The sequence below is a fragment of the Lacerta agilis genome, chromosome 15, assembly GCF_009819535.1.
Source record: "Lacerta agilis isolate rLacAgi1 chromosome 15, rLacAgi1.pri, whole genome shotgun sequence".
Lineage (NCBI taxonomy): Eukaryota > Metazoa > Chordata > Lepidosauria > Squamata > Lacertidae > Lacerta > Lacerta agilis.
This window is the reverse complement of record NC_046326.1, coordinates 36916645-36930229: the sequence shown is the minus strand read 5'-3', so window position 1 is coordinate 36930229 and position 13585 is coordinate 36916645. Positions and strand designations below refer to the sequence as shown.

At 44.8% G+C, this 13585-nt stretch overlaps 1 protein-coding gene across 3 annotated transcripts in view; it reads right to left on the bottom strand.

Moving 5' to 3' along the window:
- The window catches only part of HNF1B (HNF1 homeobox B), a 55248-nt gene extending 42131 nt beyond the window's left edge, over positions 1-13117 (bottom strand). Inside the window, exon 1 of one of the 3 annotated variants that reach the window (XM_033171696.1) lies at positions 12402-13117. In XM_033171696.1, coding sequence (XP_033027587.1) covers positions 12402-12799 — 398 coding nt within the window. In that variant the 5' untranslated portion in view covers positions 12800-13117. The remainder of the gene's footprint in view (positions 1-12401) is intronic. The other 2 variants (XM_033171695.1, XM_033171694.1) reach the window with 2 other exon arrangements.
- Positions 13118-13585: the final 468 nt, after the last annotated feature.

Sequence of the window (13585 nt, the reverse complement as noted above, 5' to 3'; positions counted from 1 at the left end):
ATGATAATATCTCCTCCTTGCCCGGATGAGAGAAGTGAGTGGTTGTGCATGGGTAGGAACACCTGGTTTATTCGTAGTTGGAATGTTGGCTATTCCACAAAGATAAAAGCCACATCTCTCTTGCTCTGCCCACTTTGTTTCTGGCTCCACCAACTTTTTCTCTGGCTTCTCTCCACTATGGGCAAGTGGCCCCTGGAAAGCTGCCCACGAGAGAAAGCGGCCCTTGTGCCCCTCCCAGGTCAGCTTGCGAAAAAGTTAAGCATTCACAGTAAAACAGATTCAGAGAAAAACATTAAAATGAGAATATTAAAAGCAGTCAGCTGATTTTTTTAAAAATTAGTAATCAGCACAAAAGCAATGTACAGAAGATTTTAAAGCCGGGGGGGCGGCGGGTTAAGTTGGAAGACGGAAGACGGCACATCCATTGCACTGAATATTTATACTTATTTTAATGGCATTTTTATTGCTTCTTTTATGTCTTCTATTGTATTTTGCAGTAAATGAAGCAATAAGAATACAATTGAAAATCATTCAACATCAAACACAGTGAACGGCAATCAACAGAAGACACAGAAAAACCCACCAAGAGACCCTAACCAATTTTCAAATGGTCCGTGCGGGTAAAAAAAAGAGGAACCGCTGCTCTAAAATTGATATAGGTTATGGAGATTGAAATAAAATAGTATCCTATATTTACTAACAGCACGCTCATTGAGTGTGGATTTATGTAGCCAAAATGGCATCACCTGTGCACCAAAAGGCAAGGTGCCTGTCGGCTTGGGGGAATGCCAAGGCTTGCAGACCTACAAAATAGCCACACTGCAATATTCTATTGCAGCTCTCACTTATTTCACTCTTAGGGGACAAATGAAACTGCAGAGACGATCCCTCGCCCACTATTGTTTGTGCAGCACCCCTCTGCCCCCTGCCCCCAAGGAAAGATGGCAACCAACTGCAAAGCATCTGGATTTTCCCTGTTTGCCCCCCAATGGACCAGGAAGTTGCATCTCTGGGTGGCCTTCAAACGGCAAACTTCTGTTTGCTTTTTAATTATGCACTGAAGACTGGTCTCTTTTGGTCGTCTGCTTTATGAGCCATGAGAACACACAATTTAGTCAAGTCACAAGAACTGTCATTACAGTCCTCCACCACCACCACCCCATGACCTGGGGGGGGGGGGTGGAGGAAGAAAGAAACAGCTTTTAGGCTGAACAGCACCAGGTAAGCTATACTGTGACATCTCTGACTCAATCCAGTTCATAACCAGTCTGCACTCATAATCAGCTGTGGAAAATCACCTCCTATCCCAAAACAGAAGGCAAAAAGACAAAAGAAACAGGTGATCAAGTAGGTGTAGGACCTCAGGCCCAGGAGTCAAATTTGGCCTCCGGGCCTCTCTGTCTGGCCCTCAGGAAGTCTTTCCCCACACCTCACCCCCCCCCCCACTAGCATAGTATTGCACCCAAAATATTTTTTGCCTGTCTGGAATGCGTCCTTGGACTGTGATAACGCCTCTCACTTGCCTGGATAGAGAGAGGGGTGGGAGTGTGTGTAGGAAACAGCCGACTTACAAAGGTAATATTTACATTTGCTGCTTAGACCACTTTTACCTCTGGCCCCACCCACCACTGGCCCCTGCAAGGTTGATCCGTAGGGAATGAAGAGCTAAGGAGTGGAAAAATTTCCCCAGTCCTGAATTAACTGGGATGGGTGGGAAAGGATCTGTTCCAAAACATAGGTCCTCCCCTACCAAACTACCCAAAATTATGTTCCAGGTGCATGATAATTCCTCAACAGTGTCTATCTTTGGTTGTTACCTGTTTCAAAAGGGGAGGGGGACAACAATGTGTTTAGAGACTGAGCTGGATTTCCACTTCCTTCCCTTCCTGTCCTTTTTCACTTGTGTGTATCATCACCATCATCAGCCTGTGGGCAGGGACTGTTTTGATTTAATTCCTGCATTGACCTAGATGACCCATGAGGTCCCTTCTAACTCTATAATTTAATAATAATAATAATAATAATAATAATAATAATAATAATAATAATTTATTATTTGTACCCCGCCCATCTGGCTGGGTCCCCCCAGCCACTCTGGGCGGCCTCCAACAGATATTAAAATACATTAAAATATCACAGGTTAAAAACTTCCCTAAACAGGGCTGCCTTCAGATGTCTTCTAAACGTCAGATAGTTATTTATCTCTTTGACCTCTGCTGGGAGGGCGTTCCACAGGGTGGGCGCCACTACCGAGAAGGCCCTCTGCCTGGTTCCCTGTAGCTTTGCTTCTCGCAGTGAGGAAACCGCCAGAAGGTTATGACTCTGTGAATTGATTACAGTATATGTAAGCTTCCCTGAGCGCCTTTTTGGCTGAAGAGTGGGGTACAAATGCACTAAATAGATAAATAAATAAAAATCCCAGTACCACATGCTACAATGCAATCCTATGGAAGCCTGTACAGCAGAGCTTTCCAAACTTTTCATGTTAGTGACATGCATAATTTTGCGACACAGTAATTCAGTTTTACTAGCAAACCGGAGGTTCAACTAACGGACACGTATGGCACAACACACCTACACACTGCAGCCGGCACACTAAATTGTTGCAACACACAGTTTGGAAAGCTCTGCTGTACTGGGAAATGGAGCTGTGATTCAGAGATGAACCAAATACCATTTGCATTATAAAACCGTAAACACAACAACACGTGTGCTTTCTTACTCCTTTCATCCTGATTCTCAATATATAATTTACTCAAGAAGGAAGAAAGGATTCAAAAATTATTTTGGAATGGACAAGCAGCTCTAAAAGGCCACTAATCTACTACTTCCCAAGGCAATTTGGAAAATATCATCGCAACAGTATATTCTGTTCTTTCCCTTCTTTTTTACAAACTACTTTCCGGTCCTTCAGCAGACCAAGATCACTAAAAATAATGGGTGGCGTTGGGGAATTAGAATGCATTTAGGACAAGCAAATTTTAAATGGCTAAGGCGAATACAAGATATATCAACTCGGATAACGACAGGAATAGCTGATCTAGTTTATGTAAAGCAAAAACCGATTACAGCACAGATGTCAAAATCAGAAGGAACTGAATGGGACTTACTCGCAGGTTAAACGTGTGCAAAGGTTTGTAGCCGTGCAGCACAATCCTATGCATGTCTCCTCAAAAGTAAGTCCCATTTAGTTCAGGGGGACTCAGTCCCAGGTAAACATGTACAGGCAGGGCGGCAGAATCTTTTTTTAGCCTGAGGGCCACATTCCCTACTAAGCAACTTCCCGGGGGCCATATTCATGTGATGGGCATGGCAAAAGTGTGCAGAACAACAAATGTACATTTTACCTTTGTGCTAGGAGATTCCTTTCTACACACGCAGGTGCTGTAAGTAACAATGGTAACAATAGAATTCCCATTATCCTGGAATGGGAATTGTAAAACAAAACAGAACACCTGTTTTCATATTTTTCTTCTCATCAGCCATGAGCTCCATACCTTGTTCAGTGGAGTTCAAATAAGGGGCATCCTGCATTATGGGTTATTATAAACCTGAGCGTTTTTACCTCTGTGTCACAGATTGAAGATAACCCCTGTTTGGCTGTGGGTGAGTCAAGTTGTTTACAATGTATGTTTAGCATTTTCAGACCTCCCTAGCAGGGAATGAAGATACGTCCAAGCGTACAAGGAAAGGCTGGTGTTAAATATTAAGGAAAACCATGGATCTAGATGAGCAGTTTGGCAATTAACAGCCAGCTGAGGAAAATTAGGGAATCTCCTTCCTTAGAGGTTTTTAAGGGAAAGTTTAGTGTAGCTTTCATTGAGTGTTTTGGGTACCGTCTTGGTTATCCATTATCCAACTCCCTTGAACTCTCAACTGAGGCCAAATCAGATAATTTTCATTTCTTCTCTCTCTTAGAAATATGAATATGCATTAAAAATAGTACTGCCTAATATGAAAACATCGCAAGGCTATTTACAATAACATTCATTAAAAATACAATAACAGCATTAAAATAAACCCTACAGCGTTAGCAGTTAGCACAAAATTTAACTTTAAAAGGTTTTGACAAACTGCTGGCACTAATTCTTCAAGCAATGTGTTCAGCACAGGTCAGGCGTTACACTTTTATTGCACACCTGTGCTCCTTGTGTGACGCCTGCAACATCACGAGTGCAAATAGACAGTGCCAGAGGTAACCTCACAGAAGGGATTTTGCTCACATATACCATACCCTTTCTAATGCAATGCTTTTCAAGGGAGTAAAACCCACAACTTCAAATTAGAATAAATTTACATATGCTAGGAACTGTTCAGGGATGGAACCAATTGCCTAGAGGGGTGGGGAGGCTCTGCCTTGCTGGAGAAGGCTGCATCTCAGTGGTAAGAGCATCTGCTTTGCATGCAGAAAGTCCTAGGGTTGATCCCTAACATCTTCAGATAGGGTTGGGAGAGCTTCCCTGCCGGATGTCCTGGACAGCTGCTGCAAGTCAGTGTAGACAATACTGAGCTAGACAGTGCAAAGATCTAACTCCATATAAGGCAACTTCCGATGTTAATTAAGTCATCCAGCAAGGGTTGGTCACCTATGAGCTAAGTATTCACCATTATTATTATTATTATTAATCACTGAAACCACAGTCTCCAGGTGATTAACACATGAATAATTTGAAATTGTTTAAAACCTAACAACAACAAATACATATAAAACAAGAATAAAACTGTTACAAAGGAAAACTAATGGTAAAGATCCATTTGTCTATTTACCCACTAGAATAAATACGTCTGCAGGTTTTTTGAAAAGTGCAGATAGTGAGTGCCTTTTGTATTTCAATAGGAAAAAGCTATTCCACAGGGCAGGGGAAGCAACACTAAAAGCCCTGCTCTGCATTACCACGGAGGGCAAATTTTGGACCTTGCATGATAGACAGCCCCCAAAGTCCGCAGCGATCTGCCAGGTGTACAAAGAATAAGGCAAACTCTCAAGTAACCTTAGCACTGACATCCTGAACTTGGCTCGATAGCAAATCGGCGGCCAGTGCAAATCCTGGAAGCAAGCTGTTATATGCTGGCAATACCTTGCCTCCAACAAGCAACCTTGCCACTGCATTCTGCACCAACTGCAGCCTCCAGATCAGTCCCAAGGGTAGCCCCATGTAGAGTGCATTGCAGTAATCCAACCGTGAGGTTACCAATGCACAGACAACTGTGGTCAAGATATCCCTATCCAGGAATGGCCATAGCTGTCTCACCAACAAGAACTCCTAGCCACCGAGGCCAGCTGCGCCTCCAGGGACAGAGTTGGATCTCAGAGCACCCTCAAACTGCTGCTCCTTCAAGGGGACTGTGATCCCATCCAGAGCAGGACCTGGGAACTACTCACCCACAGACCCTCCGACACTTGCCAGTTTTCAGACTCAGTTTGCGAACGTGTGAAAGACACAAAAGGCAGCCCTTCACATGACAAGCTATAGCTGCTGAAATCCCTCTTCTAAACCAGTATTAATAGTGCAGGAACCGTACCATCTTTTACACCAACATTAAGGTGGTCTACAGCCATACTACCCTAGAACATACCTGATCTCGTCTGATCTCAGAAGCTAAGCAGGGTCAAGCCTGGTTAGTATGTGGATGGGAGACCAATATTGAGGTGTAGGATCCCTGCACCTTTTCACCTTAGTCACAAAGTGGTTTTCAAAACACTTCCTTCAGATTAATAAATGTTAGCACTTTCTAACACTCACAACCCAACCAGAGGCAGTTTTAGGGAAGCATAACTGGTTGGCTGCAGTGTAGAACAGAGTGCGAGGCGGGTGGAGGTTCGGGGCGCCAAATTTTAGCATCACATGACCCCTCCCTGCTTGTCTTACCATCAAGAGTGAGCTGGTCTCCTTACTTTTGGAGAGGGGGGTGCACTTATGGCTGAAGTGGGGGTGTTACTTATGCAAGAGCCCAGAAGTGATTAATAATATAAGTCAAAATAATTTTTTAAAAAAATTAAAAATTGTCCAGTAGCACCTTAGAGACCAACTAAGTGTATTCTGGGTATAAGCTTATACCCAGAACAAACTTAGTTGGTCTCTAAGGTGCTACTGGACAATTTTTAATTTTTTAAATTTATTTCAACTGTGTCAGACCAACACGGCTACCTACCTGAATCTAAGGACTGTCCAGCTGCACCATACAATCTAGTCCAGCCTTTCTTCACAGCAGGAACTAGCCAGATGTCCCAAGGGCAGAGATGGGGAACCTGTAGCCGCCAGATGTTGCTGAACCACAGCTCCCATCATCCCCAACCACTGGCTACGCTGTCTGGGGCTGATGGGATTCAAAGTCCAATGGCATCTAGCAGGCTTACAGGAAATTGTTTTTTTGTAGCAGCTCCCCTATTAGCGTCATTTGATTTCGCAGTTCCGTTTTCGCTTCCACTCCCCGCACAAGCATGAGACTCTATTAATCTCAGAGTCGCGGAACCGAGCCCCACGTTGAGCAAAAGATTCCTTCATTGCAGAGGGTTGGACTAGATGACCCGCGTGGTCCCTTCCAGCTCTACCGTTGTATGATTCTAAGGAGTGGGTGCCCCTTTCAACCAGCCACAAGTGTGAATCCAGAACCACCATATGACAGGAAAGGCCCTAGCTCAAGGGTACAGCATCTGCCTTGCATGCACGTTCAATCTGCAGCATTATCTCCAGGTAGGAGACCCCTGCCTGAAATCATGGAGAGCAGCTGTCAGTCAGTATAGACCAGTGTTTTTCAACCACTGTTCCGTGGCACACTAGTGTGCCGCGAGATGTTGCCTGGTGTGCCATGGGAAAAATTGAAAAATTACTTTATATATAGTCAATATAGGCACAGAGTTAATTTTTTTAACATTTTCTAATGGTGGTGTGCCTCGTGATTTTTTTCATGAAACAAGTGTGCCTTTGCCCAAAAAAGGTTGAAAAACACTGGTATAGACAACACTGGTCTAGAGGAACCATTGATCAGACTTAGTATAAGGCTTAGTACTATACTATAAGTCTTAGTATAAGGTTCCAGGTAAGACTGGGTGCCAACTGGAATGACCTGCCTTCGAGCAAATTGACTAGAGCTGGGCAGGGCAAGGCAATATTTGAGGAACCGTCCTTCTTGCAAGAGCACAAACTACCATGCTTCTGCTTGTTTATTTAAGAGTGTGCTTTGAAAGACTTGGCGGTGGGGGAAAGATCCCTGTGTAGGCTTTCCCTCTTCACTTCTTAACCAACCAATATATCCCCCCCACCACTACACAGAGACACATGTGTGTACATACACAAAACCAGGATTTGATTTACAACTTCGCCAATGAATAACCCTCCTCTCCCCCCCCCGTCTCTTTTTTTTAAATCACAAGCTCTTGTGTATCTTTCTGTTGATGATTTATAGAAATAAATTAATAACAGCCAGTCCCCACGTGCTGGAAGTTTATGTTCTCCAATATCTTCCACACCATCAGATTTGGGTCAGATTTATTTAAACGTAAGAAATGCTTCATCGTACGTATCAGGGGAAAGCGTCCATCATTCTTGGTTTCTGAGAAGCTGGGCAACCTCCCCTTTAAAGACAGTTTCAGAACACTTGGCAAGATATGAACTTCCCCTGTTATCAGTACCAAGCAGATGCGACACAGAGGTAGACTGCTCCAGACATGGGAGGTTCCATTTTGCCATACATCCTAACATTTGATAATACACCAAAACACACACACACACACACACCCCAAAGCCATCATTTTGGTTGACTGAATATTTGCAACAAGACAGTAGCATGTATGTATCATCCTCACGCCCCATAAGTTTTGAGTATGTTCAAGGGTACTGTACTCTTAATTTTAACATTGGGGTTGTTGTTTTTTGCCTCCCCTTAAACAGGAAGAGACAAAACTTAAAACTCACTAGTTTATCTGCCACAGTAAAATAATATGAAAACTTGGGGATTTGGATGAAAGCCCTAGATAAAAAAATGGGTTTGGTCCTCTCTGCATGCTTTCTATGCTGTGCAAAGGCACTCTAAACTGTGAACAGAGTTAAAATGCAATCACTTAAGAAATGATTCTGCATGCTGCTGGGGGTCTTTCCCATGGAATTCTCCTAGGCTGCAAATGCAATCCCCACTGAATAAATTCGCCAGGGTTGCACGGTAAGGGTCAAACTCCACCGGACTTAAAACCGGGCCTTTTTAATTAGGCTGCGATCCTATGCTGCCCACACTTCCCTGGGAGGAGCCCAACTCATTCAACTCAAGGAGCTTCGCTTCTAAGTAAATACGCATTCATTGGATCAGACTGTTACGAACCGGTCGGAGCGTGGATCCAGAGAAGCCTGGACCTCTTGCGAACGGAGATCATTCAGATCAATGGGAAGCTGACCAGATTAGGATCCACAAAACCCCTTGCCAAGTCCCTTTTAGCCTACAAGAGGTGCCAAAGGCCTCTCTCTCTCCCAGAAGGGCTCGGTCTGATCTTGTGCGTGTTTAGTCGCGAGTCAGCCCCGCTGAATTCAAACCGGGATCCCTCTTAATTTCTAACTGAGGAGCCGCGGATAAGATTGCAGCCTCTACAAAGTTTAGGCCGCAATCCTAGATGGGGGTGGGGGCGCAGCTTCTTTCTGAGGACAGACGCGTTGAAAGAGCACCGTACTGCGAATTTCCATATGCTCCGGTTTCATGATGTGGCGTGTAAACGGACCGGTGGTGGGGAGGGGGCCTCGGGTCCCTACTCTCTCGGAGCTGTTAAAATGACGTATAGGTTCGAGCCTTTTTTTCATTCAAGAGTTTGTCCAAAACAATTGGATTGACCTACTGGCCTGAAAATCTCAGGGGATTAGGGTATTGGGGGGGGGGATGTCCGTTCCCCAGACCCACCCCTCGTGACATTTATTACCCGTACGTAAATTGCACTGAAAATCAAGGGAAGTTTGCTACGTCCAAATCGGACCGGAGTGTTTGTTTGGGGCGATATGCCTACCAGTTTAAACCAAGGAGTATTTACCGGAAAGTAAACCTCGTTGAACTCACGGGGGTTGACTTGTGAACAAAGGCGCGCGCAGGATCTGCCTCTTATATAGGCTGTTAAAAAACGCTTACTCAGAAGTAAGCGCCTTGGAAATAAACGAAGGAAACTTAGTTAGGATCCGGCCACAAATGAAGAAGAAACGTGGTCTCCGGGATGAACTTCCCCAGCCAACCCATGGGATCCAAAAGTGTGTGGCCTTGTTCTGGTAGGTTTACTCCGAAGTAAGCCACACTTTCTGTTGGGTGGGAGTAGGAAGTTACTTCCAAAGTAAACGGGCAATAGTAGATTGCAGCCCACACAGCCCCCGTTCCTGACCACCTTTGTTCGGAAAAGTCCCGTACACTAAATCCTATGCTGCTTTAGTGAAAATTGGAGTAAGCCCGACTGAACTCCCTGGAACTTGCTTCCGAGTAAATTATACATTGGATCGGGTGCCCAAAAGTACCTTAATAATTCAGGCTGCGATCCTCAACACATTAAGCATATCCCACTGAACACACTTCAACGAAATTGAATCAGACGAAAGAAATCGTTTAATAAACTACTGAATTTCCTGGATTCTCTTTAAAAAACAAAACACCTCATTTTTTCCAATTAAGGAGCTTTTATAAAAAAAAAAAAAGCAGGATGGGAATAATGGGGAAATATATTTATGCTTGGCTCTCCTAACCTATCCTAATTCTAGTCAATTACATTCTATCATCAGAATAAAACAAGAAAAAAAGTATTATTATTTTTTTAAGTTACCTTTAGACTGAAAGCCATTTTTGAGCTGTTGGTTTCTAAGCCGCCGAGGAGAGTCGAGCTAAACCGGGAAGAAATCCCCAGCTTCTCTTTAAATTGAGGCGTGGGGTTAATAAATAGCAGAGTTTATTTAGTTGATATTTTGCTAAAGGAAAAAAAAAATCGTAAACTACGCGGGATAATTAGTAACCAACTTGTCAAAGCCGTTCAGCTGACTTTCAGTTGGGAGATAAACATATATTTATAAGGAGATCTTTAGCTAACAAATGAAGGGAAAAGACTTGGACTGGAGAAGGGGATGGAAGCAAACGAGGTTCTTATTTGACAAAAGAAAAGTTTTTGCAGAGAGAGGAGGGAGGGAAATTTTACTAGGAAGTGGAAGGGTTTACTCGGAGTTAATTATTATTAGATTCCCTTTTAATCAAACTCACACTTCTCTCTCTGGGGCCTACCCACAAATATATTTATTCTTCTACTACTACTACTACTACTTACTATTTATTTATTTATTTATTTATTTATTATATATTCCCCTTAACAACAAACTCCCACTTCTCTTTATGGACTTTATATCGCTATTATTGATTATGATGGATGGCTTCTTGACTAGATGATGGCAGATTATTATTATTTATTATGGATTATCATGCTTATGATTTGTCTTTTTTAGAAAAAGCAACTGAGGAGTATATATCTACACACACACACACACACACACACACACACTATATTCAACAATATATGGGTCAGACAACGTTGTGTAAGAGCGACTTTCGAAAAGTTGGCCGCTTGTCTATATTCATGTGCATAGGTGCTGAAAATTCCCCACAGTGTGTGTGTTTCATGAAAATATTGTATATTCATCAATATAAATTAGAGAATGTCAGCGAATCCCCCAAAACTTGGCCACTTCTCGACATTGCGTCGATGTTGCCAATTCCAGGCAGTCTTTGCGAATAAATGAAAACTCGATTATATGCACGGGTATAATACGCCGAGGTTAACCAAAGGTAATCGCCAGAGATTTGTGTCTGAATCACAAGGAGTTGCCTGCCTGGTTTCAGACCGTCCCGAAATTCACCTGAGATTGTCAAAATCCACCAAATTTTTGACCTTCACGAATGACACGTGCGTCATCCATATAACGCGTGCAATGCCTAATTAAGGCACGACATAATACATACGTATCTTGCATATGTGATATCTACTCTATGTATACGGTATTATACAAATTGTGTACACACAGGTGCACGCTCACACGAAGAAAAGCCCATTTAAACAAGTAGATGCGAAATAAAGGAAGAATTCCCACGTTATTCCCCCACCTCCCTCAGGCGGTTTAAGTCTCGTCCTTCTTCCCTTTTGGCCTTCAACTTGGGCAAAGAAGCGTCTGAGGGGAGGGGCAGAGGGCAGCTGGAAACTCAACTTCTAGGTAAGTCGATTTCAAAAAGCACAAGAACAGCTGTAGCAGCGGAGCAGCGACTGAGCTCTTCTGCGTCTTCTCAAAAAGACCCTGCAGCGGAATCCTAGGCGAATGTCGCTCAGAAATAAATCTCCTTGCATTCTAGGGGACTTACTCTCCCCTAAGCGTGGCTAATATTTCGGCTTTTATGTTCAAAAAAAAGATCCAGTCCAAATATTACTTTTCCTCCCGCTTAACCTGTTGAAATGGCGGGTGGAATTATGGTAAGTGGTTTAGAGGTGGGTTTTTTTTCCCCTTTTCGATTTTGAGCAATCTACAAATTCTGTAACATTTTTTTTAAAAAAAACATAGTAGGCTGCTGTATATACCCCGCTTACCGTGACAATTTGTTTACTAGCTTGCTGGGCGTGAGAGGGAAGGGTTTCACGTGAGGGGATTCTGGGAAGGCGGGAGTTTTTCATTTCTCTTGGGACTTGCACCCCTAAAACAGGCTCCCTAGGAAAGGAAGAACCCCACTCAACACAGTGGACTTACTCCCGGATAAAACACGCACAAGATCGAGCCACCCGCGTCCTAGGAAAGCAGGCTTTTCGGCTTTTGTTTTAGGGAGCATGGCAATCAGTTTTCATGCATTTAAAAGGGGGTGGCAGAATAAGGGGGACGCCTCAGTCCTGGATACAGACAAGCCTTCTCAAATTGCGCGCGGGTGAGGCATATGTATGCTGGCCACGGGGACCACAACAACTTGGTTGGGCAAACTTTTTTGAGGGGGGCGGGTTCCCCAATCGATCCATGAGATCCATGTTTCAATAGGAGACCTGAAATAAATGGGGATGCACTGTGGGGCGGGGAGGGGGAGTTTAAATATAAACTTCTAAAACGACTCCCAACTCTTTATTTTATTTTTTTAATAATAAAAAAGCACGCTTAAAGAAAAATATCTCTTTAGAAGAGTTTTTGTGCATGAGATGCGTCAAAGGCTCGGCTCCCGCCGGCTTCGAACGCTCCCTCAACCGAACGTTCCGTTTATCCGAACGTTCCATCCTCCCCTTTTGATCTGAACGTTCCATCCTCCCCACATTTGATCCGAACGTTCCATCCTCTCCCTTTCACTCGGACGTTCCGAGCGCGGTGCTGCGCCCCCGGCTTGCCTGGAGCCGGGTATCCTCGCCCGCGGTCCGTCCCCGCTGCCTTTTTTACCTGATCATCCTCTCCACTTCGGCCCTTTGTTCGGCCGCCTCCTCGGTGTTGAGCGCCTGCAGCTCGCGGAGGATCTGCGGGGTGTCGAAGTCATCCCCGTCGTCGGAGCCTTCGTCCCCGGACAGCTTGTCTTTGCTGTGCCCGTTGGTCAGCGTGTGGAAAACCGGCTTGCTGTCCACGTCGGGGCCGCCTCCGCCGCTGCTGGGCGAGAGCTGCAAGTTTTCCAGTTTGACCCCGTAGGCGCCGCTGCCGTTGTTGGCGGTGGTGCTATTCCCGCTGGTTGTGCCGGAGGTGGGCACCAGCTCCTCCAGAGCTTGGATCAGGACCTCTTTGGTGACCCCCGAGGTGAGGAGCGCTTCGAGGAGTTCTTGCTGCAGAGCGCTCAATTTAGACACCATTTTAAACCAGGAGGGAGTGGGGGGAAAAGGAGAGAGAGAAAAGGGAGGGAAAGGGGGGAAGGGTTAGGGAAGGGGTGAGGAAAGAGACCCCCCTAAAAAAACTCCCGACCCTCAGAAATCCAGCTTCGCTTCCCTTTCGGATGGTAACCCCCCGAATCTCCAGTCTTGACACCTGTTTCTGCCGAGAGGATCACTGGAGAATCACCCTCGAAGGATGCCTCGGCCGGCCTCTACTCCAATTTGATGATCTCCATTAGGCAATATAAGATATGCAAATGAAGTGGGCAGGCGGGGGCATTCTTGCAGCATGCAAATGATGGGCAAGGGGGGTGGTACTGGGCAGGAGGGGAGGGGGAGAGGGAGAGAGCGAGAAGCACCAGGATTCTCTCCCCTACACGGCGTCTAGAATTGGCTGCGCTCAGAACCAGGGTGTCTAAGAGATCGCCAAATCTTTTTTTTCTTCTTCTTCACTGTACTTTGAACCTGTTTAGGGAGAGAGTGAGAGGGAGGGTGAGGTGAGCTTTCAAGGGCGACCGAGAGTCTCTCCTTCTTGTGGGGAGGGGGGAGCTAATCTGGAAACTGGGAAGATTTAGAGATCGATTCGCCTCCTCCTGTAAACTCCAAAAATTGAGCTACGCGTGCAGGATCGAAACCTCTCCCCCCCTCCCGTTCGCTTAAAAAGAAAATAAATTAGGGAGAGATGGGTCCCGATCCCTTGACCGGCTCTGCGGGATCAGTTTCATCGTTGTCTTAAGTGACTTGGTCAATTTCACGTTCCGTTTTTAT